The 22,500-nt window shown below is 34.2% G+C and overlaps 1 protein-coding gene across 2 annotated transcripts in view; it reads right to left on the bottom strand.

The window, feature by feature from the left end:
• The window catches only part of LOC145254688 (uncharacterized), a 211,898-nt gene that overhangs the window by 19,387 nt on the left and 170,011 nt on the right, over positions 1 to 22,500 (bottom strand). Inside the window, exon 22 of one of the 2 annotated variants that reach the window (XM_080113347.1) lies at positions 5,922 to 6,151. The exons of the other annotated variant lie outside the window; for it this stretch is intronic. Within the exon in view, the coding sequence (XP_079969473.1) occupies positions 6,006 to 6,151 (146 nt within the window). The 3' untranslated portion in view covers positions 5,922 to 6,005. Of the gene's footprint in view, positions 1 to 5,921; positions 6,152 to 22,500 lie in introns of those variants that run through there. 2 annotated transcript variants of the gene reach the window in all.

Here is a 22,500-nt window from a genome sequence, read left to right as displayed (position 1 = left end):
TTTAAATTCCCGATTCCACTACAATTACCGATTTTGTTTTAAATTCCCGATTCCACTACAATTACCGATTTTGTTTTAAATTCCCGATTCCACTACAATTACCGATTCTCTTTTAAATTCCCGATTCCACTACAATTACCGATTCTGTTTTAAATTCCCGATTCCACTACAATTACCGATTCTGTTTTAAATTCCCGATTCCACTACAATTACCGATCTGTTTTAAATTCCCGATTCCACTACAATTACCGATTCTGTTTTAAATTCCCGATTCCACTACAATTACCGATTCTGTTTTAAATTCCCGATTCCACTACAATTACCGATCTGTTTTAAATTCCCGATTCCACTACAATTACCGATCTGTTTTAAATTCCCGATTCCACTACAATTACCGATTCTCTTTTAAATTCCCGATTCCACTACAATTACCGATTCTGTTTTAAATTCCCGATTCCACTACAATTACCGATTCTGTTTTAAATTCCCGATTCCACTACAATTACCGATCTGTTTTAAATTCCCGATTCCACTACAATTACCGATTTTGTTTTAAATTCCCGATTCCACTACAATTACCGATTTTGTTTTAAATTCCCGATTCCACTACAATTACCGATTCTCTTTTAAATTCCCGATTCCACTACAATTACCGATTCTGTTTTAAATTCCCGATTCCACTACAATTACCGATTCTCTTTTAAATTCCCGATTCCACTACAATTACCGATTCTGTTTTAAATTCCCGATTCCACTACAATTACCGATCTGTTTTAAATTCCCGATTCCACTACAATTACCGATTCTCTTTTAAATTCCCGATTCCACTACAATTACCGATTCTCTTTTAAATTCCCGATTCCACTACAATTACCGATTCTGTTTTAAATTCCCGATTCCACTACAATTACCGATTCTGTTTTAAATTCCCGATTCCACTACAATTACCGATCTGTTTTAAATTCCCGATTTCACTACAATTACCGATCTGTTTTAAATTCCCGATTCCACTACAATTACCGATTTTGTTTTAAATTCCCGATTCCACTACAATTACCGATTCTCTTTTAAATTCCCGATTCCACTACAATTACCGATTCTCTTTTAAATTCCCGATTCCACTACAATTACCGATTCTGTTTTAAATTCCCGATTCCACTACAATTACCGATTTTGTTTTAAATTCCCGATTCCACTACAATTACTGATTTTTAAATATATATATATGTGTGTGTGTGTGTGTGTGTGTGTGTGTGTGTGTGTGTGTGTGTGTGTGTGTGCATTGAAAAAAACTTCCACTAAGTAACAGCACTTTTTTTATTTAGATATTTTCCGGATTTATGTAATCATGGCCAAATTATTCTTTATGTCTTTTCTTTTAAAGCTAATGAGACCTTATTCTTCTAACGGTTCAGGGCAGAAAATATTCAAAAATTAGCATACTAATTATCTGATTGTTTCTATGCTACGAAATAGGTGCTGTCAAATATTTAAATATGTTAACATGCTGAAAGAAATAAACGATAAGATGAAAAACATCTTGGAATTTAAAATATACACTTCTGGCATTTATATATGCATATAAATATAGTACCCTTTAATATGTAAAAGATACTGCAGCATCTGCTGCAAAGAAAACGCGCCGGAAAACTTCCTATACTTGCCAGTATCCTATTTCTCTACAAATCCATCATTCGCCGATGCATGGAATATTGTTGACACATTTCGGCTGGTGTATCAACCATTAGCTTTTAAAAAAAGAGTTTCTAACCTAATAGGTAATAGGTAATATTCCGGCTGGTGTATCAACCACAAGCTTAAAAAAAGAGGGTTGTTTTACATAGGCATCACCACTTATCAAGGCCAAGAGGCAACTCGAGGATAACCTAATAGGTCCCGCAACGTCTACTATTCTCCAGGGGATAAGGGTTAAAGAGTGTACACTAGTCAATTGGACAATATAGTAATCGTCAGTAATGGAAATTCGGTAAATTTGTTAACTTAAGGGCTTATCAAGAACTTGTTTACATTGGACTTGAAGACAACCATATTGTAGTCAGTTGGAAAACGGAAGACAGTTCCACAGGCGTGCACTTCTAAGAAAGAATCTTTGTTCATGGAATCTCCGTTTAGCTTTAGGCACAGATAGAAGGTGAGGGAAATTATTGATAGTGGTTTCAGCTAGACGAGTGTTTCTCGTGAAAGTTTGGCGAGGGGGGACCATAGATTGAAGCTCAGTCGAGCACTTGCCATGAAAATAACGATAAAGCAAAGAAAAACTTGCAACATCTCTTCTGTGAGAAAGAGGTTGCAGGGAAGGAAAAAGGACATCTCCTACGAGGCTTCTATTTTGAACTCTATCAAGGCAGGATAAGTTCTTTCTAGCAGCTCCTGCCCATATGTAGCAACACTACTCCATCCTTGGACGAACGTGGCTCTTATATAGATAGAGAATTGCATCAATGAGATATCTACTGGATCGATAGAAGGATCCTACCATTTTTCCAGCGTCTTTGGCAACAGATTTAATGTACGTGTTCCATTTCAGATCAAGAGTAAAGGTCAAGCTCAGAAGCTTGTCAAAACATGAGGCCTCCCCAAGACAAGAGCCATTCATTTCAATTGATGTCAGGTGGGGATCAGAGCGTTGATGATGTAAAGATAGAAACTTGGTTTTAGATGCAATAAAAGTAACCAATAACTTCTTTCCCCATTGTACCACATGCTCAAGATCAGAGGAGAGAGAATCGGAAAGAACTTGGTCGTTTACGGCCTTAGATGTGCTACCATATATGGTAGTGTCGTCAGCATAAATGTCTACGAATGATGTAAGGATGTGATTTGAAAGATCATTAATGTAGATCAGGAAAAGAGTTGGACCCATGATGGACCCCTAAGGGACTCCAGCATTAATACTGTGAGCTTCTGATTTTTTCTCATCAGCTACTACTCTTATGAACCTATCAGAGAGAAATGATTTGGTAATTGAGAAGACATTTCCAGCTATACCATAGCTGGAAATATTTTAAAGTAAACCTTTATGCCATACCCTATCAAAGGCTTTTGATGTGTCAAGAGCAATTGCCCTAGAAAGGTTGCCTCCGTTGAGAGATTAGCTAATCCTATAAGATATAACTGTAAGCACATCTGCTGTAGATCTAGCGGAACGGAAACCATATTGCGTGTCACTAAGAAGGTTATTTTTGCTGAGATGGTTGATTACTTCTGTATTTAACACAGATTCCAGCAACTTACTCATGACGCACAGGAGACTTATTGGCCTGTACTTAGAGGGAGATGAGCAATCATCTGAATTCTTAAATACAGGGTAAACTGATGAGATTTTATAGGGTGATAGGAAGCAATTCTTCTTAAGAAAACGTTTAAACAGTTTTGTAAGTATGGGCACTAGTTCTGGTTGAAGTCTTTTGAGTACTATAATTGGAATACCGTCAGGGCCGGTTGCTTTACTGGAATCAAGGTTTTTGATTAGCTTGGCAACATCACGTGCATATATTTGTATATCACATAGCGTGTTTTCTGATACAGGAGGAAATATTGGAGGTTGGCTTTGTCTGATGCTGACGAGATTACCTCAGGTCAATTGATGATAGTTGGGATAGAGCACACGCTTCTGTTCAGGATTCTGTTTGCTATTTGCCAAAACTGGTGGAAACCAAGCCGCTGCTCAGCTATGTTAGACTTGACGGACTGAGCATACAACTTTCTTGTGAAAAAAAAAAATCACCGGCAAACTCGACAAGCAGCAAAATCACTATTGCTTTAATGTACCCACATACAGAAATTTAAATGTACTGTGAACAAATATCTTGTGGACCAACTCTTCCTTATGATGCCCTCCTATAAATCTGGCTCTTGCTTCACATTCTATCTCAGTGCATTTTTGGGGTTAAATGGATTGAATAAAAGAAATTTAAGTAAAAATTGATATCACACCAATGGGAAGGGGGGATTTTAGAGATGATTTCGTGATGTAACGTGACCGTTACGCTTAAACCGTGTTCATTACAGTTCAAACCTCTCTCAGACCTCCACGCTGTTCGGCACCGTCGTAAAGGAACAAACAAACATCTATAATATAAATCTCACCTGTCTGTTTAAATGTATGTATGTCCGTTTGTTTGTCAGTCTGCCTAAAACTTTCGGCAGAGGTAACGGATTTTGGCGAGATCGGTATCGTTTTGAAGCTCGGCCCTTCGGAAGACAAATATCGAAACATTGGCTAAAAACATCCATTCCTTCATCCTCAACTGGACACTTTTCTACATGGAAGGATCGCTTTTTTCGTTAGTATTTTCAAAAGTCATCGTCTCTTTTCGATTGACTAGCCTTAATTTAAACCTACATCTTTTCCGGTTTGGCGATGGTCGCAACAGCAAAGTTTTTTGTTGTTGTTTTGTTTTTTTTCACGTAGTTTTCTTTCCTTCGCAATACGGGTTCGAGCCTGCCTGCCTGCCTGCCTACAACAATTTTTTTTCTTTTTTTTTCTTTTTCCTCAACACACGCCTCCAAACATCCGGGTAACGTCGGGTACCCAGGCTAGTAAATAAATAAATCCGACTCGGCTTTTCTTTCTTTAAGACAAGTCGTTCATTACCGTTTTTTTCTTTCTCCCCGTCCTGACACCAGCTTAAAAGTCTCTCGCATCTGCTCCACTAAACGCCGGCCGTAGACAGGCATTTCTTATACATCCATCTTTTTCAACCGCATTCTTTCTTTTTCCACCGCGTGGTGTCTTTTACTTTCCTTTTTCTTCTTTTTCAAACTCGCGCACACTTTCTAATTAGCATATATTTTTCTTCCGGCTACTACTGCTAATATCCTCGCAAGCCAGCCAGCCCATAGCTCCTGTTGAAATCCCCTCCCCCACCGCGTTCAGACGCACTCTGTTACAGTGAGACATGGCCAAAAAAAAGTTAGGAATTACTGAGTAGGATTGACAAGTACGTCTTCAATGTAAGTAACCATTTTATTGCTTGTGTCAATTGCTAATGTTTTAAATTAACGTATTTAGGTGAAAATATTATTACGTACTTACCTGTCATGTCGAAATTAGTATAAATTCCAAAAATTACGAAAAATGATCCAGTTGAAAAAACAATTACAAGTAAAAATACAATTTATGGAATCATCGCGTTTTATCGTTTTCTTTTTTAATATGAAAGAGTTGTGCAACTCATTCAGTATGGCAAGCAAGGGAGGTAACCCTTGACTTAAACTGACTTGAAGTAAGGGTTTGCCATTTTTAATCAGATTATATCAGAACGTATTTGCGTATGCTTTGTTTTGTTATAAATATATCTTTAATTTTTGGAATTTATAATAATTTCGACATGACACGTAAGTACGTAATAATGTTTTCACCTAAGATGCGTTATGTTTAATAGCTCACTCATCTACACAAGCACCACCATATTTTTTTCATAAAAGAAACAAAACAAAAATAAAATGCCCGTCTTCTTTCTAATCAACGACCGTGTCAATTTATTTAAGCTTCGAAATGATTTTACCCCTCCTCTACTGTAAAGATTGAAGCTTAATTTTTTTTGTTTTGTTTTTTCTGTTTTTGTTTGTTTGTTTGTTTGTTTGCTTGCTTTTTGTATTTTATTTCAATTCACTATGATCAAAACTTTATCGTTTGATTTTGTTGGCCTCCTTCATTATTCGAGTGACGTTCATTTTACTTACAGTCCGGAACCACTTCCGGTGGAAAATTGAATATGGCGGCCTTTTTGTTTCGCCTCGTCGTAAAGACAGGGCAATTATTTTGCCTGGCAATGAATGCTCGGCGAAAGCTCAACCGACATCCATCAAAACTGAATGAATTTCATTTTTGAAGAAGAAAAAATCATTTATCTTTTTGTTGTTGTTGTTGTTGTTGTTTTTCTCCCATTTTCATTTTTTTTTTTTCTTTTTATTTTAGTTTTAACTTTTCTTCTCTTTTTGCTTCGTTTCGGTTTAATTTTCTGCCTTCTCTTCCATTTTCATTTTTTAATTTTCCCATTTTTTTTTCTTTCGCTTCGTTTTAACTTTTTTTTTTTATTTTGTTTCTTCGTTTCGTTTCGGGTTTTGTTCTGCGTTTTTGAATACGCCATAAACATGCCAGATTCTTGTGGGCTGACGTCATCATCTTTTGTTTTAACGAAAAAAAAAAGAGAAAACGAATAAAAGAAAAAAAGGATAAATAAAATAAAAAACGGATGAAGGGTTCGAAGATATAATATAATATGGATAAAGGATTCGAGGATAATGTGGAAATATGAATGGGAACTTATTAGATGGTCGTTTTCTGAGCTGCGTTCCGTGGCCATTACGTGCAGTTAATATGGGTTTTGTGACATCGAGCCTTTAATGACAATGATGTCTATATATTGGGGAAATGATTTTAAAAAATAAAGGAAACAGGAATCTGGAATGTTCTATTGGAAATTATGCAAAAAAAGAGAAAGATGATGTTTAATTAGGGTGGTGTCTGTGAAGGGGGATCGAAAACAAAGGTTTAAAGAAGAAAGAATGAAAGAATAAATATGTAATGTAGAAAGAAAAGAAAGATGAAAAGAAAACAATACAATGTAAAAAAGAAAAAAGAAAAAAAGAAAAAAGAAAAATTGAAAAAAGAAAGATGAAAAGAAAGTAATACAATGTAAAAAAGAAAAAGAAAAAAAGAAAAAAGAAATATTGGAAAAAGAAAGAAAAGAAAGATGAAAAGAAAATAAGAAGGAGATGTATACAATGTAGAAAAGAAAAAAGAAAAAGAAAAAAGAAAGATTGAAAAAAGAAAGAAAAGAAAGATGAAAGAAAATAAGAAGGAGATACATACAATATAAAAAAGAAAAAAGAAAAAGAAAAAAGAAAAATTGGAAAAAGAAAGAAAAGAAAGATGAAAAGAAAATAAGAAGGAGATGTATAAAATGTAGAAAAGAAAAAAGAAAAATTGGAAAAAGAAAGAAAAGAAAGATGAAAAGAACATAAGAAGGAGATGTATACAATGTAAAAAAGAAAGAAAAGAAAAAACGAAAAAAAAATTGAAAAAAGAAAGAAAAGAAAGATGAAAGAAAATAAGAAGGAGATACATACAATATAAAAAAGAAAAATTGGAAAAAGAAAGAAAAGAAAGATGAAAAGAAAATAAGAAGGAGATGTATACAATGTAGAAAAGAAAAAAGAAAAATTGAAAAAAGAAAAATTGAAAAAAAGAAAGAAAAGAAAGATGAAAAGAAAGCAATACAATGTAAAAAAGAAAAAAGAAAAAAGAAAAAGAAAAAAGAAAAATTGAAAAAAGAAAGATGAAAAGAAAGTAATACAATGTAAAAAAGAAAAAAGAAAAAAGAAAAAAAGAAAAAAGAAAGAAAAGAAAGATGAAAAGAAAATAAGAAGGAGATGTATAAAATGTAGAAAAGAAAAAAGAAAAATTGGAAAAAAGAAAGAAAAGAAAGATGAAAAGAAAGTAAGAAGGAGACTATACAATTTATAAAGGAAGAGAGAAAGACAATAGAAATAATATGCAATGTAGAAATTAAAGAAAGAAAGGAAAAAAGAAAGAAACATACATATTCAATCTAAAAAGAAAGCAAAATGAAAAACAGACATTAAAAAGGAAAACAGTTAAAAAGAAAGAAAGGATACATATTCATAATAAAAGGGAAGAAAAAAGAAAGAAAACATTCAAACCGAATATAAAGGAAGGAAAGAAAAGAAAGAAAAAAGACAGAAAGAAAAATAAAAAATGTTAGAAAACATTTCATCTAAATAGAAAGGAAAAAGAAAAAAGAAAAAATGTTTAAATCTAAAAAGGAAAATTAAAGAAAGAAAAGGAAAATTAGAAAACATTTCATCTAAATAGAAAAGAAAGAAAAGAAAAAGGAGAAAGAAAGAAAGAATGAGTCTATTTAATTCATAACGAAAGAACAAAAAGAAAGAAAAAAGTAAGACATTCTTTTTTTTTACAGGTGGTCACCACTTATCAAGGCCCGGAAGCCACTCAGGGATAAGGGTTATTGCAAGTGCAGTACGTTAGTGTGGAGATTTAATGAAGTGTTTACTTAAGGGTGCGGATCATTAGGAATTTGTTAACGTTGGACTTGAAGATATCCAGGTTGTAGTCAGGTGGGAAGCAGGCAGACGGAACAGAGTTCGACAGGCGTGCAGTTCTAAGAAAGAAGCTTTGTTCATGGAATCTACGTTTTGATTTAGGCACAGATAAAGAGTGGGGAAAATTTTTCACAGTGGATTCAGCTAGACGGGTGTTTTTCGTGAAAGATTGGCGAGGGGGGGGGCCAGAGATTGGAGTTCAGACGAGCACCTGCCATGGAAATAACGATAAAACAAGGATAGGCTCGCAACGTCTCTTCTGTGGGAGAGAAGTTGCAGGGTAGAGAAAAAAAAAGAACATTGCTAACAAGAAGGAAAGGACACATATTCACTCTAAAACAAAAAAAAGGAAAGTTAGAAAACATTCAATCCAAATGGAAACGAAGGATATTTGTTCAATTTAAAAAAGAAAGAAAGAAAAACTGAATATACAAATGTAAAAACAAAAGGTGAAAAGAAAGTAAAAATGATATTCAATTTAAAACGAAAGAAAAAAGAAAGTAATAAAACCTTTTTTTTTACATAGGAGTCACCACTTATTAAGGCCAAAAATCACTCGAGGATAAAGAGTTAATGAGTGTACGGTAGTCATTGAGAAAACAGCGTATTAATACTTAATGATGAAAATGGATTATTTAAAACTTGTTTACATTGGACTTGACCATATTGTAGTCAGCTGGAAAACAGATCAGCGAAACAGAGTCTCACAGCCGGGCAGTTCTAGGAAAGAAACTTTATACATGGAATTGTCGTTTAGAATTAGGCACATATAGGGAGTTGGGAAAACTATTGATGGTGGTTGTAGCTAGTCGAGTGTTTTTTCCTGTGAAAGTGACAGGGGGGGCACAGATTGAAGCTCAGATGAGCACTTGCCATAAAATAGCTATAGAGCAGATACAAGCTCGCGACGTCACTTGCCCGGCGTGGCCCGGGTGTTTAGAGGTGTGTGTTGAGCAAGAAGAAAAAGAGTGGTAGTAGGCAGGCAGGCTCGAATCCGTACCGCGAAAAAGGAAAAGAACGTGAAAAAAAGACGTGACGTGTTTGCTGTTGCGAACCATCGCCAAACCGGAAGTGACGTAGGTTTAAATTAAGGCTATTCAATCGAAAAGAGGGGATGACTTTCGAAAATATCGGCGAAAAAAAGCTACCCCTCCCTGTAGAAAAGTGCCCAGTTGAGGGTGAAGGAATTAATGTCTTTGGCCAATGTTTCGTCCGAGGAGTCGAGCTTAAAATCGATACCGATCTCGTGAAAATCCGTCACCTCCGTCGAAAGTCTTAGGTAGATACATACATACATACATACATACATACATACATACATATATGATGATTGCAACGTCTTGTCAGACGAGTGCCACTCCCTCAGACATTTAAAATCCATGAGCCCAAATGCCTGAGGGAGTATCTATACAAATATGATGTTACAGAGTCTTAGCTTTGTACGACAGCTAAGTCTCTCTCTCGGTTCAAAATGTTGAGATCCAGCAACAAGCAAGAGCAAGATAGCCAGCAACAAATTAAACTGCAGACCAGCTTAATGCGAGTAATGGTCTTCCGCTTTATGGTTTTTTAAATCAGAGATTTGCTTCTCCTAGAAATGTTGCCTTCACCACGGCTTACGGGAGCCCTCTCCACCCCAATACACATATACACACACACAAATATACACGGTGCTAGTTGGCCGTTGACCCAGAAAAAGAGTTCATACATACATACATACATACATACATACATACATTGTAGGAAAGAGGTTGCAATGGAGAAAAAAGGGTATCATCTACTAGGTGCCGATGGTGGTTTTGAAATTTGTCATTATATGCCAGATATGGCAACAGTTCCCCATCTAAGGACTATCTGGCTCTTATAAAGGCATAGGATTGCGTCGGGAGTTAGATACCTATTATATACATATTATATAAATATTCAATCTAAATAGAAAAAGAAAGCAAGAGAAAAGAAGGAGAATATCCAATTTAAAAAAAGAAAACAATTTCAAAGGTGTCATATTTAATTTTAAACGAAATAAAAAAAAGAATAAATATGAAATGTATATAAGAAAATGGAAGGCTTACATATTCAAAAAAAAACGAAAGTAATATATATGTAATATATTATAAATAAAAAGAGAAAGAAAGAAAAGGTGGAAAGAAAGGAAGAAGGAAATGATATAGAATAATGATATTGTTAACGATTCCAACTGAAAACTGGGGCATTTCAAGTTGGAATCCCGGTCGTTCCACAGAAACACTTTCATCAAACCCATACTTGACCTTGTGTCTACCCACGTAAAGAAAGGGGGTAAATAAATACAATGTCGAATGAAAGAAAGACAACGAAGGGAAGGAAGAAAGGGGGAACAGAAAGTAAGAATGGATACATCTTAAATCCAAAAATAAAGAAAGAAATCGAACTCGGGAATCTTTCTGTCAAACTCAGGAATCTGGTCACAAAAATTTATTTAATTGGCGAGGGTAGTATACTGCTCCGTCATTTAAATAACGGGTTCCATTGGAAATTCCGGTTAGATTTCCGAATTTCAGAGAAAAATTCCCGAGTTCGACCAGATACACCTGTAACAGATAAAGACTCTACGGTAGCGAGAATGGAGTAAATTGAGTAGCTAAATGACACAGCCAAACTTAAAGAATTTTAGAATATACACTTTTGAAAAAAAATAGATTAATTATAACAATAACAAACACCTCGATTGATCAAAACTGTCAAAGATGAAACAATTGGTTATTGTTGCATAACAGACCCCCGGTTAAACAATAAATTTGGCCAGAAAACGTGACCATGGGTCACGTGCGGAATCTTCGTATGTTCAAGGACGGCAGACAAAATAGTCGGTCAAAAGTCTAGGAGATCCCGGGAGATGACGTCAAAGCGAGTGACCACATTCTTGCGAAACAATGCCGATTGGAATGTCATCCAAGCCACATAAAAAGAAATAGTGAGAAGAGTTAAACGGGACACAATAACACATTAAGTAATGTAGCAACACATTAAAAACTTACAGAAATAAAACATATTTTTATAACCTATTTTCACTGACTAGTGCTTAAGTAAAAGAAATGACAAAATTGTAATTTTTTAAATTAATCATCATCATCCTCATCATCATCCTCATCATCATCATCATCATCAAAGTGAAATTTAACACTATTATCGGAAGAGGACAAAGTTTTAGGAACAAATGAAACATCTATAATATAAATCTCACCCGTCTGTTTAAATGCATGTATGTATGTATGTATGTATGTATGTATGTATGTATGTATGTATGTATGTATGTGTCTGTCTATCTATCTATCTATGTCTGCCTAAAACTTTCGACTGAGGCGACGAATTTTCATGAGATGTTTATCATTTTCAAGCTCGACCCTTCAGACGACAAATATCAAAATATTGGCCAAAGACACCCTTAACTGGGCACTTTTCTACAGGTAGGGGACGCTTTTTTCGCCGATATTTTCGAAAGTCATCCCCTCTTTTCGATTGAACACCCTTAATTTAAACCTACGTCACTTCTGGTTGGCGATTGATGCAACAGCAAACACGTCACTTTTTTTTCGCGTTCTTTTCTTTCTTCGCGGTATGGATTCAACCTTGCCTACTACCATTTGTTTTTGTTTTGTTTTTTTGTTTTTTGTTGTTGTTGTTGTTGTTTTGTTTTTTGTTTTTTCTCAACACACACCTCTAAACACCCTGGCAATTCCGGGCACCCATGCTAGTTTATTATATAGTAAAACGACGAATCGAGGTTAGTCAGAGTCGGAAGTAAGCGACAGATATCCAAATCATATGATCCATCGCAGATAATTAGAAGAATCAGTTTTGGTAACCGAGTTTAGAAGATTATCAAAATTGTATCCCAAGAAGAGACGAACTGGTGACACGATTCAATTGAATCCGACGTGCACGTGTTTGGAGAACGAAAAAAAAAGTGGAATAAAAAGAAATTGTCACGGTGTCACATCCCATGCATCGATATTGGAAAGGTTGTTAAAGAGGAGAAGGAATTAACGATAAGAAGTAGCGACGGAGGGAAGCACGACGAAAGCTATGTAAATTGGCTTTTCTTTTTCTATTTTTTTTTACAAGATGGTCACCACTTATCAAGGCCCGGAAGCCACTCAGGGATAAGGGTTATTATAAGTACAGTACGTTAGTGTGGAGATTTAATAAAGTGTCTACTTAAGGGGGGCGGTTCATCAGAAATTTGTTTACGTTGGACTTGAAGACATCCAGGTTGTAGTCAGGTGGTAAGCAGGCAGACGGAACAGAGTTCCACAGACGTGCATCTCTAAGAAAGAAGCTTTGTTCATGGAATCTACATTTTGATTTAGGCATAGATAAAGAGTGGGGGAAGTTTTTGACAGTTGATTCAGCTAGACGGGTGTTTTTCGTAAAAAATTGGCGAGGGGGACCAGAGATTGGAGTTCAGACGAGCACCTGCCATGGAAATAACCATAAAACAAAGACAGGCTCGCGAGGTCTCTTCTGTGGAAGAGAGGTTGTAGGAAAGAGACAAGCCATCCCCCACTAAGCCACGAAGTCTATTTTGTACTCTGTCAAAACAGGATAGGCTGTCTTTAGCAGCTCCTGCCTAGATGTGGCAGCAGCACTCCATTCTTGGACGTACTTGGCTTTTATATAAGTAGAGAATTTCATCAGTAGTGAGATATCTTCTGGAGCGGTGGAAGGATCCTACCATATTCCAGCGATCTTGTACATGTTCCATTTCAGGTCAGGAGTAAAGGTCAATCCCAGAAGCTTATCAAAACATAGAGCCTCCCCTAGACGAGAGCTATCTATTTAATTGATGCCAGATGGGGATCAGAGCATTGATGATGTAAAGATAGAAGCTTGGTTTTAGATGCATTAAAAGTAACCAGTCCCCTCTTCCCCCACTATACCATGCGCTTGGGTTAGAGAAAGAATCAGAGAGAACTGATGTGTTGCCATAGATAGTCGTATCATCAGCGTAGATGTCAATGAATGATTTAAGCATGTGTTTTGGGAGATCATTAATGTGGATCAGGAAGAGAGTTGGGACAAGGATGGACCCCTGACGGACTCCACCATTAATACAGGGGGCCTCTGATTTCTGCCCATCAACTCTTATGGGCCTATCAGAGAGAAATGATTGAGAAAAACTTTCCAGTTACATCGTAGCTGGAAATCTGGTGAAGTATGCCATACCTTATCGAAGGCCTTTGATATGTTAAGAGCAATTGCCCTAGAAAGGAAGCCTTTGTCGAGAGACTCACTAATCCTATGAGATATAACTGTAAACACATCTGCTGTAGAGCTTGCAGAACGGAAACCATATTGGATGTCACTAAGAAGGTTATTTCTGCTGAGGTGGTTGACTAGTTCTTTATTTAATATGGATTCCAGCAGCTTACTCATGACACACAGAAGACTTATTCGTCTGTACTGAGAGGGAGATGACTTATCACCTGAATTCTTAAATACAGGGCATACTGATGAGGTTTTCCAGGGTGTTGGGAAGCAATTCTCCTTAAGGCAACGCTTAAACAGTTCTGTAAGTATGGGGGCAAGTTCAGGTTGAAGCTTTTTCAACACTATAATTGGAATGCCGTCAGGGCCAGTTGCTTTACTGGAATCAAGGTTCTTGATTAGCTTGGCGACATCACGCACAGATATTTGTATGTTGCATAGCACGTTGTCTTTTATAGGAGTAAATACAGGGAGTTAATGGCCATCATCGCATAGGGTAGAATTAGCTGCAAAGTTATTGGCAAAGAGTTTGGCCTCGTCTGATGCTGACGAGATTACCTCAGGTCCATTAATGATGGTTGGGATAGAACGTACGCTTCTATTCAGGATCATGTTTGCTATTTGCCAAAACTGGTGGGAATCAAGCCGCTGCTCAGCTACTTTGGATTTAACGGACTGAGCATCTAGCTCTCTTGCATTTTATTACTATTTTACAGTGGTTGCTGGCAGTCCTGAAAACAGCTTTAGTTTCAGTGCATCTATTACGTTGGTAGCTATGGAAAAAGTGATTGCTGTGTGCGATTGCAGCAGCAAATTATGAGGAGAACCATGGCTGGCTGTTAGGTTTTTGTTGGAATATTTTGGATAGTCTGAATCGGTCTATGCCTACAATTAACCATTCGGCCAGGTCTGATACTATAGAGGACACATCCTTTTTAAACATGGAATGCAGAAGTAGATCAGATAAAAATGTACTGAAGCTATCCCAGTTAGTCGTAGAGTATCGATATACAGTACGGTGGAGAGGTATGTCTGGAGACTTGTGAGAAAAGGTCTAGGAGGCTTGCCTACTCACTGGAAGTATCGGGCACACAGGTGGGTTGGTGAATAATCTGGGTGAGGTCATAGCCAATGGGGAAATCATGAAAGAACCTCCCCTCATCATCTGTCTTGTTCGTTTGGAATGTTAGCCGAAAGATGAGCAGACAGGATGTGGTCAATTTTCTCAGATATACTCTTAAAGATAGTAACTCCGCTGTTGTGGGGCCGATAGATGGCAAATATAAATATAAACAAGTGCAATCTAGAAGCACATATAAGGTAAATTAGGGTTTTCACTAAAGATATTCCTATCACACGAAAAGCAATCTTTAATGTAGCCATATATTCCATGCCCTTGGCTATCTTGGGGGTCGGATTTAGATGTTAAGTTAGAGTATCCTTTAATTATGAACTCATCTAGGGAAGTGATCGACCCTATGACAGTTTCGCTTAGGTCCAGTTTCGTCTCCTGTAATTGGATTTGAACCTCTGGAAGGTTGGAACGTAGACCCCTGATGTTGGAGAAGGAGACATAGTAGTAGGGGTCTATATTGGAGGATGGGGTTCTAGGTATATTCGCGTTTTATTTTTTTCTGTAGATATTTCATGTTGAGGTTTTGGGGTTTGTGTAACTGGTCGATAGACTTGGTTAGAGCAGGACAGAGGGGGATAGTAAGAGAAAAAATGACAGGAATTTTTTTTTAGCACATGATAAGGTAAAGCCGTAACAATTACCCACTAGTATGGCATCGAGAGGCCCCCACCAGAAACTACTGCATGGTCCAGAATACATTCACCAAATGGCAATACAGCAGCCCCAGTACTTTGCACCTGCTGATAGGACAGCCTCCTTAGTGGTTAATCCAAGGTGTGGGTCCCTGACTATTAGGCGGGTAACGTCAGCCCAGATGAAACGTTTACCTCCAGCACCCTTACATGGCCACAAGGATAGACATAGAAACAGAAAATTTCCAACATCTCAGGCTACTGTTCACGAAGTACTGCCGACCTGGAAAGCAGCTTTTTCTTCACCCTTTGTCAGAAAAATCACTCATTGTTTAGCAAGATCCCAGGCGATACCAGATGGTCTTGCTTTACAGATAGAGGAGGAGAAGGTAGGAGAAGGGGGTGTGATATTTGATTAAGAAAAAAAGAAAATTGTCCCTAGGACTTTATCAAGAAAATAAAATAATAGATAATAATTTTTCTTTAAGGGTTTTAATTTCCATTTAGTACTTACTTATGAAAATGGAAAAAAAAGAAATAAATAAATATGATAATGACATTCTTGAGTTTGGCAGAAAAACAATACAGGATCGTTTTCTGGTTGTTTTGAAAAACAATTCAAATATTATGGAAACAATGACTTGGGTTCAAAATGTCTGCTTTGGTGTCTGAGAGAGGTTGTCATTTGGGTCCACCTGTTGTATTTAACTACCAGGCCACCAAACCAGTGATAAGTTAGTTCGACAGATAAATAAATAAATTGAAGCTAGGGAGAGATATGGTCACGAAAGAGAAACAAGAGGTTCACAAGAAAAGAGAAAATGAAAAGAATATAAAATAAGGGGATAGAGAAAGGAGTTTACGAGAGAAGAAAAAGAATAAGATAATGTGAAAAAGAAAGAAGAGGTTTAGAGGAAAAAAAAAGAAAAGTAGTCTTCAAATGACAGAGGAGGGGAAGAGGCCAGTTTTATACAAACGATTGGGTTTTTAGAATTAGAGTCTTTTTGCTGGCATTGGGACGTGCACGTCGCCCCTGCCCCGCCTGGTGGGGGTGGAGGCGAAACCCTCATAAGAGCTAAGTTGAAAAGCTCTTGTTCTTAGCTGGGAAATTAACTAGTTGAACTTAAGTTAAACAACCTGCATCACGAAGCTCGGATCAAAGAACTCGACTTTAAACAAGTGTAAAATGATTTATGAATAATTATTTTGTTTGGTTTTTACGAAAATGAACCAGAGTTTTTCTTTGTTTCTCGATTGCCGGCCTAACTGAAGATGCAGTTTATTTCAGATATGCCCTGACGCCAGATGATGAAAGAGTTAGACTGGATCCAGCACGAAGCCAGAGTGACGGCCGAAATGCACGATGTTGCCACACGGACTTGGGGTCATGCACATTTCGCGTGCCCTGAGCAGCAGAGAGATATTTTCCAGTGGCCAGTGAGAGTCTGGTCACGCTTGAGGGGTCCACCACTAGACAAGTAAGAATGTAGCCCTGCTGGGTTGCATCTATGGTCCTGTGAACTGGGAACGACGAACACGGCCAGAATTACATCACAAGTATGCTCCCGTGAACAAGGTTAGTGACGGATGCGGCCTGCCCTCGAACAAGAGAGGGCGTTAAGGTTATAATTGGAAATGAGGACTGAGGGACAAGTAAGAAGAAGATAGAGTTACTGGAGCTGCCGATAACACATTCACAGTGCATTATCTACTCTCGATGAAAAAAAAATAGGTAAGAGGGACTTATTAATATCAATTATTAATGTAAATTTGTTGCTCCATTTCCAATTTAGGACGATATTTGAAAATAGTCTGCCCTCCCATATTAATGCGTGGATCTGTAATGTTATACACAAGGGATTATGCATCAATAATAATAATAATAATAATAATAATAATAATAATAATAATAATAATAATAATAATAATTGTAAAAAGCTTTTGACTTCTAATGGGGGGTATGAGACGAATGGATTCGTCAATCATTTTTATAACCAACGGCTGTGCTAAACAACTAAACTGAACTACGCCGCCATCTTTGTTCAACATAATATCTCAGAACTTAAGAGGTTAACTACGCCACGGACCGCATTTGATTCTTGGTCGCCATCTTGGTTACTGATATGAACTACGCCGCCATCTTTGTTCAACACAATGTCTCAAAACTTAACAATAATAATAATAACATTTTAACCTTATTAGAAGTTAGCATTTCTTCTTTGTTTGTTGCTGGACAGAACTAACCTTGAATTGGCTTCGATTACGTAATTTAAACTCGTAAACCCAAACTCGTTCTCCATTTGTCAGAAAAATCACTCATTGAAAAAAATGAGGACTGAGGGACAAACAAGAAGTAAGAGCTATCGATAACGCATCCACAATGCATTGTCTACTCTCTATTTTTAAAAAAAAAAGGTTCAAATGACATAAACAAGATATAATAAAATAAATAAATATGATAGAAAGAGTTTAGCACAAAAAAAAAAATACCGGTAGAAAATTGTCTCGATGTTGAAACCTTTTCCCAACATGGACTCTGAAAAAGGGCACCTTATATAGACGGCATTGAATATAGTGTTCAATTTGGTCAGTAGGAAAGTAAAAAAAGAATAAGGTATATATGCATTACGAATATTCGCCTGACTCGCTGTCTTCAATACATTTTTGAAGGTTTCCATTTGTATAGACACATGCTTTGGGGTGTCTGTGTCCACGCTCGAACAGAGACAGAGATAGAGATAGAGAGAGAGTGATGGAGAGAGAGAGAGAAAGAGAGAGAGAGAAAGAGAGAGTGATGGAGAGAGAGAGAGATAAAGAGACAGAGAGAAAGAGAGAGAGAAAAAGAGAGAGTGGTGGAGAGAGAGAGATAAAGAGAGAGAGAGTGATGGAGAGAGAGAGATAAAGAGAGAGAGAAAGAGAGAGAGAAAGAGAGAGAGATAAAGAGAGAGAGAAAGAGAGAGAGAAAGAGAGAGAGAAAGAGAGAGAGAAAGATAGAGATAAAGAGAGATATAAAGAGAGAGACAGAGAGAAAGAGAGAGAGAAAGAGAAAGATAAAGTGAGAGAGAAAGAGAGAGAGAGAGAAAGAGAGAGAGAAAGAGAGAGACACAAAGAAAGAGAGAAAGAGAGAGAGAGAGAGAGAAAGAGAAAGATAAAGAGAGAGAGAAAAAGAGAGAGATAAAGAGAGAGAGAGGGAGATAAAGAGAGAGAAAGAGAGAGAGAAACAAGGAAATGGCAGAGAACTGGAGTGACTCATGGTCACCTACTCGCCTCGCACGGTTTACAGATAGATTTATTTTATTTTGTATTCTTCAATTATATATTTTTTCTTCTATATTCTAGATAAATTTGTATTTTAGGTACTAATATAAATAAACTTATATTAAACAAGATATAATAAAATAAATAAATAGAATAGAAAGAGTTTAACACAAAAAAAGTACCGGCAGTAAATTGTCTCGATGTTGAAACCTTTTCCCAACATGGACTCTGAAAAAGGGCACCTTATATAGACGGCATTGAATATAGTGTTCAATTTGGTCAGTAGGAAAGTAAAAAAAGAATAAGGTATATATGCATTACGAATATTCGCCTGACTCGCTTCTTTAAAGGGAACCTTAACTTTTTCTTTCATTTCATGCTTTCCAAGATGTTGAGAATCTCCTTTGTTTGTGACGTCAGATGTGTGGTCCCAATGTGACTTCATCACGTTTCAATTCATGCATCTAACACTTCTGATAAACAAAAGGAATCCGTAAATTTTATCATTTAACCTATTTTTTATATTACATTTTCAACTTTGTTATTGTCTATTCTTTTAACTGACATATTTAATATCCAGTTATTTCTATAAAAAAAAAATGGACAATCGCTCTATCTCTGACATAAATAATATTTAGTTATTTCTAAAAGAATTAACAATCGACTGCATTCCTAGGATTTCAATTTATCCATTATCTTTTAACACTTGCGTACAGGGTTCGATTCTAGCCTTTTCCTAATATCATTTTAACTTATCTGGTCGGCCTTCTTACTGACAGTAAAAGGGGACAGCCCTTCTTATGTAACAGAACACTCTGCTGTCAAAACTCACTACTCCAAAACTTTGTTATTGTCCATTCTTTTAACTGACATATTTAATATCCAGTTATTTCTAAAAGAAAGAAATGGACAATCGCTCTATCTCTGACATAAATAATATTTAGTTATTTCTAAAAGAATTAACAATCGACTGCATTCCTAGGATTTCAATTTATCCATTATCTTTTAACACTTGCGTACAGGGTTCGATTCTAGCCTTTTCCTAATATCATTTTCACTCATTTAGTCGGCCTTCTTACTTACATGAAAAGGGGACAGCCCTTCGTATGTAACAGAACACTCTGCTGTCAAAACTCACTACTCCAAAAGTAATAACTCTCCTGTAAAACTCGATTGGAGTTTAGGTGATTATTTAGGCTTATTTATTATTTAGGCTTTTTTTTATTATTTAGGCTTTTTTTATTATTTAGGCTTATTTATTATTTAGGCTAATTTATTATTTAGGCTTATTTATTATTTAGGCTTATTTATTATTAAGGCTCTTTTATTATTTAGGCTTTTTTATTATTTAGGCTTTTTTTTATTATTTAGGCTTTTTTTATTATTTAGGCTTATTTATTATTTAGGCTTATTTATTATTTAGGCTTATTTATTATTTAGGCTTTTTTATTATTTAGGCTTTTTTATTATTTAGGCTTTTTTTATTATTTAGGCTTATTTATTATTTAGGCTTATTTATTATTTAGGCTTTTTTATTATTTAGGCTTATTTATTATTTAGGCTTATTTATTATTTAGGCTTTTTTATTATTTAGGCTTTTTTATTATTTAGGCTTATTTATTATTTAGGCTTATTTATTATTTAGGCTTTTTTATTATTTAGGCTTTTTTTTATTATTTAGGCTTTTTTATTATTTAGGCTTATTTATTATTTAGGCTTTTTTATTATTTAGGCTTATTTATTATTTAGGCTTTTTTATTATTTAGGCTTTTTTATTATTTAGGCTTATTTATAATTTAGGCTTTTTTTATTATTTAGGCTTTTTTATTATTTAGGCTTATTTATTATTTAGGCTTATTTATTTTTTATTATTTAGGCTTATTTATTATTTAGGCTTTTTTATTATTTATGCTTTTTATTATTTAGGCTTATTTATTATTTAGGCTTATTTATTATTTAGGCTTATTTATTATTTAGGCTTTTTTATTATTTAGGCTTATTTATTATTTAGGCTTTTTTATTATTTAGGCTTATTTATTATTTAGGCTTTTTTATTATTTAGGCTTTTTTATTATTTAGGCTTATTTATTATTTAGGCTTATTTATTATTTAGGCTTTTTTATTATTTAGGCTTTTTTATTATTTAGGCTTTTTATTATTTAGGCTTATTTATTATTTAGGCTTATTTATTATTTAGGCTTCTTTATTATTTAGGCTTTTTTATTATTTAGGCTTTTTTATTATTTCGGCTTTTTTATTATTTAGGCTTTTTTATTATTTAAGCTTATTTATTATTTAGGCTTATTTATTATTTAGGCTTATTTATTATTTAGGCTTTTTTTATTATTTAGGCTTATTTATTATTTAGGCTTATTTATTATTTAGGCTTATTTATTAATTAGGCTTTTTTATTATTTAGGCTTATTTATTATTTAGGCTTATTTATTATTTAGGCTTTTTTATTATTTAGGCTTTTTTATTATTTACGCTTATTTATTATTTAGGCGTATTTACTATTTAGGCTTATTTATTATTTAGGCTTATTTATTATTTAGGCTTATTTATTATTTAGGCTTATTTATTATTAAGGCTTTTTTATTATTTAGGCTTATTTATTATTTAGGCTTTTTTATTATTTAGGCTTTTTTATTATTTAGGCTTATTTAATATTTAGGCTTATTTATTATTTAGGCTTATTTATTATTTAGGCTTATTTATTATTTAGGCTTATTTATTATTTAGGCTTATTTATTATTTAGGCTTTTTTATTATTTAGGCTTATTTATTATTTAGGCTTATTTATTTTTTAGGCTTATTTATTATTTAGGCTTTTTTATTATTTAGGCTTTTTTATTATTTAGGCTGATTGATTATTTGGGCTTCTTTATTATTTAGGCTTTTTTTATTATTTAGGCTTATTTATTATTTAGGCTTATTTATTATTTAGGCTTATTTATTATTTAGGCTTATTTATTATTTAGGCTTTTTTTATTATTCAGGCTTTTTTATTATTTAGGCTTATTTTTTATTTAGGCTTTTTTATTATTTAGGCTTATTTATTATTTACGCTTATTTATTATTTAGGCTTTTTTATTATTTAGGCTTATTTATTATTTAGGCTTATTTATTATTTAGGCTTTTCTATTATTTAGGCTTATTTATTATTTAGGCTTATTTATTATTTAGGCTTATTTATTATTTAGGCTTTTTTATTATTTAGGCTTATTTATTATTTAGGCTTTTTTATTATTTAGGCTTATTTATTATTTAGGCTTATTTATATTTTGGCTTATTTATTATTTAGGCTTATTTATTTTTAGGCTTATTTATTATTTAGGCTTATTTATTATTTAGGCTTTTTTATTATTTAGGCTTATTTATTATTTAGGCTTTTTTATTATTTAGGCTTATTTATTATTTAGGCTTATTTATTATTTAGGCTTATTTATTATTTAGGCTTATTTATTATTTAGGCTATTTTATTATTTAGGCTCTTTTATTATTTAGGCTTTTTTATTATTTAGGCTTTTTTATTATTTAGGCTTATTTATTATTTAGGCTTATTTATTATTTAGGCTTATTTATTATTTAGGCTTTTTTATTATTTAGGCTTAGTTATTATTTACGCTTATTTATTATTTAGGCTTATTTATTATTTAGGCTTTTTATTATTTAGGCTTTTTTATTATTTAGGCTTATTTATTATTTAGGCTTATTTATTATTTAGGCTTTTTTATTATTTAGGCTTATTTATTATTTAGGCTTATTTATTATTTAGGCTTATTTATTATTTAGGCTTATTTATTATTTAGGCTTTTTTATTATTTAGGCTTATTTATTATTTAGGCTTATTTATTATTTAGGCTTTTTTATTATTTAGGCTTTTTTTTATTTAGGCTTATTTATTATTTAGGCTTTTTTATTATTTAGGCTTATTTATTATGTAGGCTTATTTATTATTTAGGCTTATTTATTATTTAGGCTTATTTATTATTTAGGCTTTTTTTATTTTTTAGGCTTATTTATTATTTAGGCTTTTTTATTGTTTAGACTTTTTTATTATTTAGACTTATTTATTATTTAGGCTTTTTTATTATTTAGGCTTTTTTATTATTT

The sequence above is a fragment of the Euprymna scolopes genome, chromosome 30, assembly GCF_053919585.1.
Source record: "Euprymna scolopes isolate OS-2025 chromosome 30, ASM5391958v1, whole genome shotgun sequence".
Taxonomy (NCBI): Eukaryota; Metazoa; Mollusca; class Cephalopoda; order Sepiida; family Sepiolidae; genus Euprymna; species Euprymna scolopes.
Note: the sequence above shows the minus strand (reverse complement) of the source record. Positions and strands in the feature narration are given on the sequence as shown.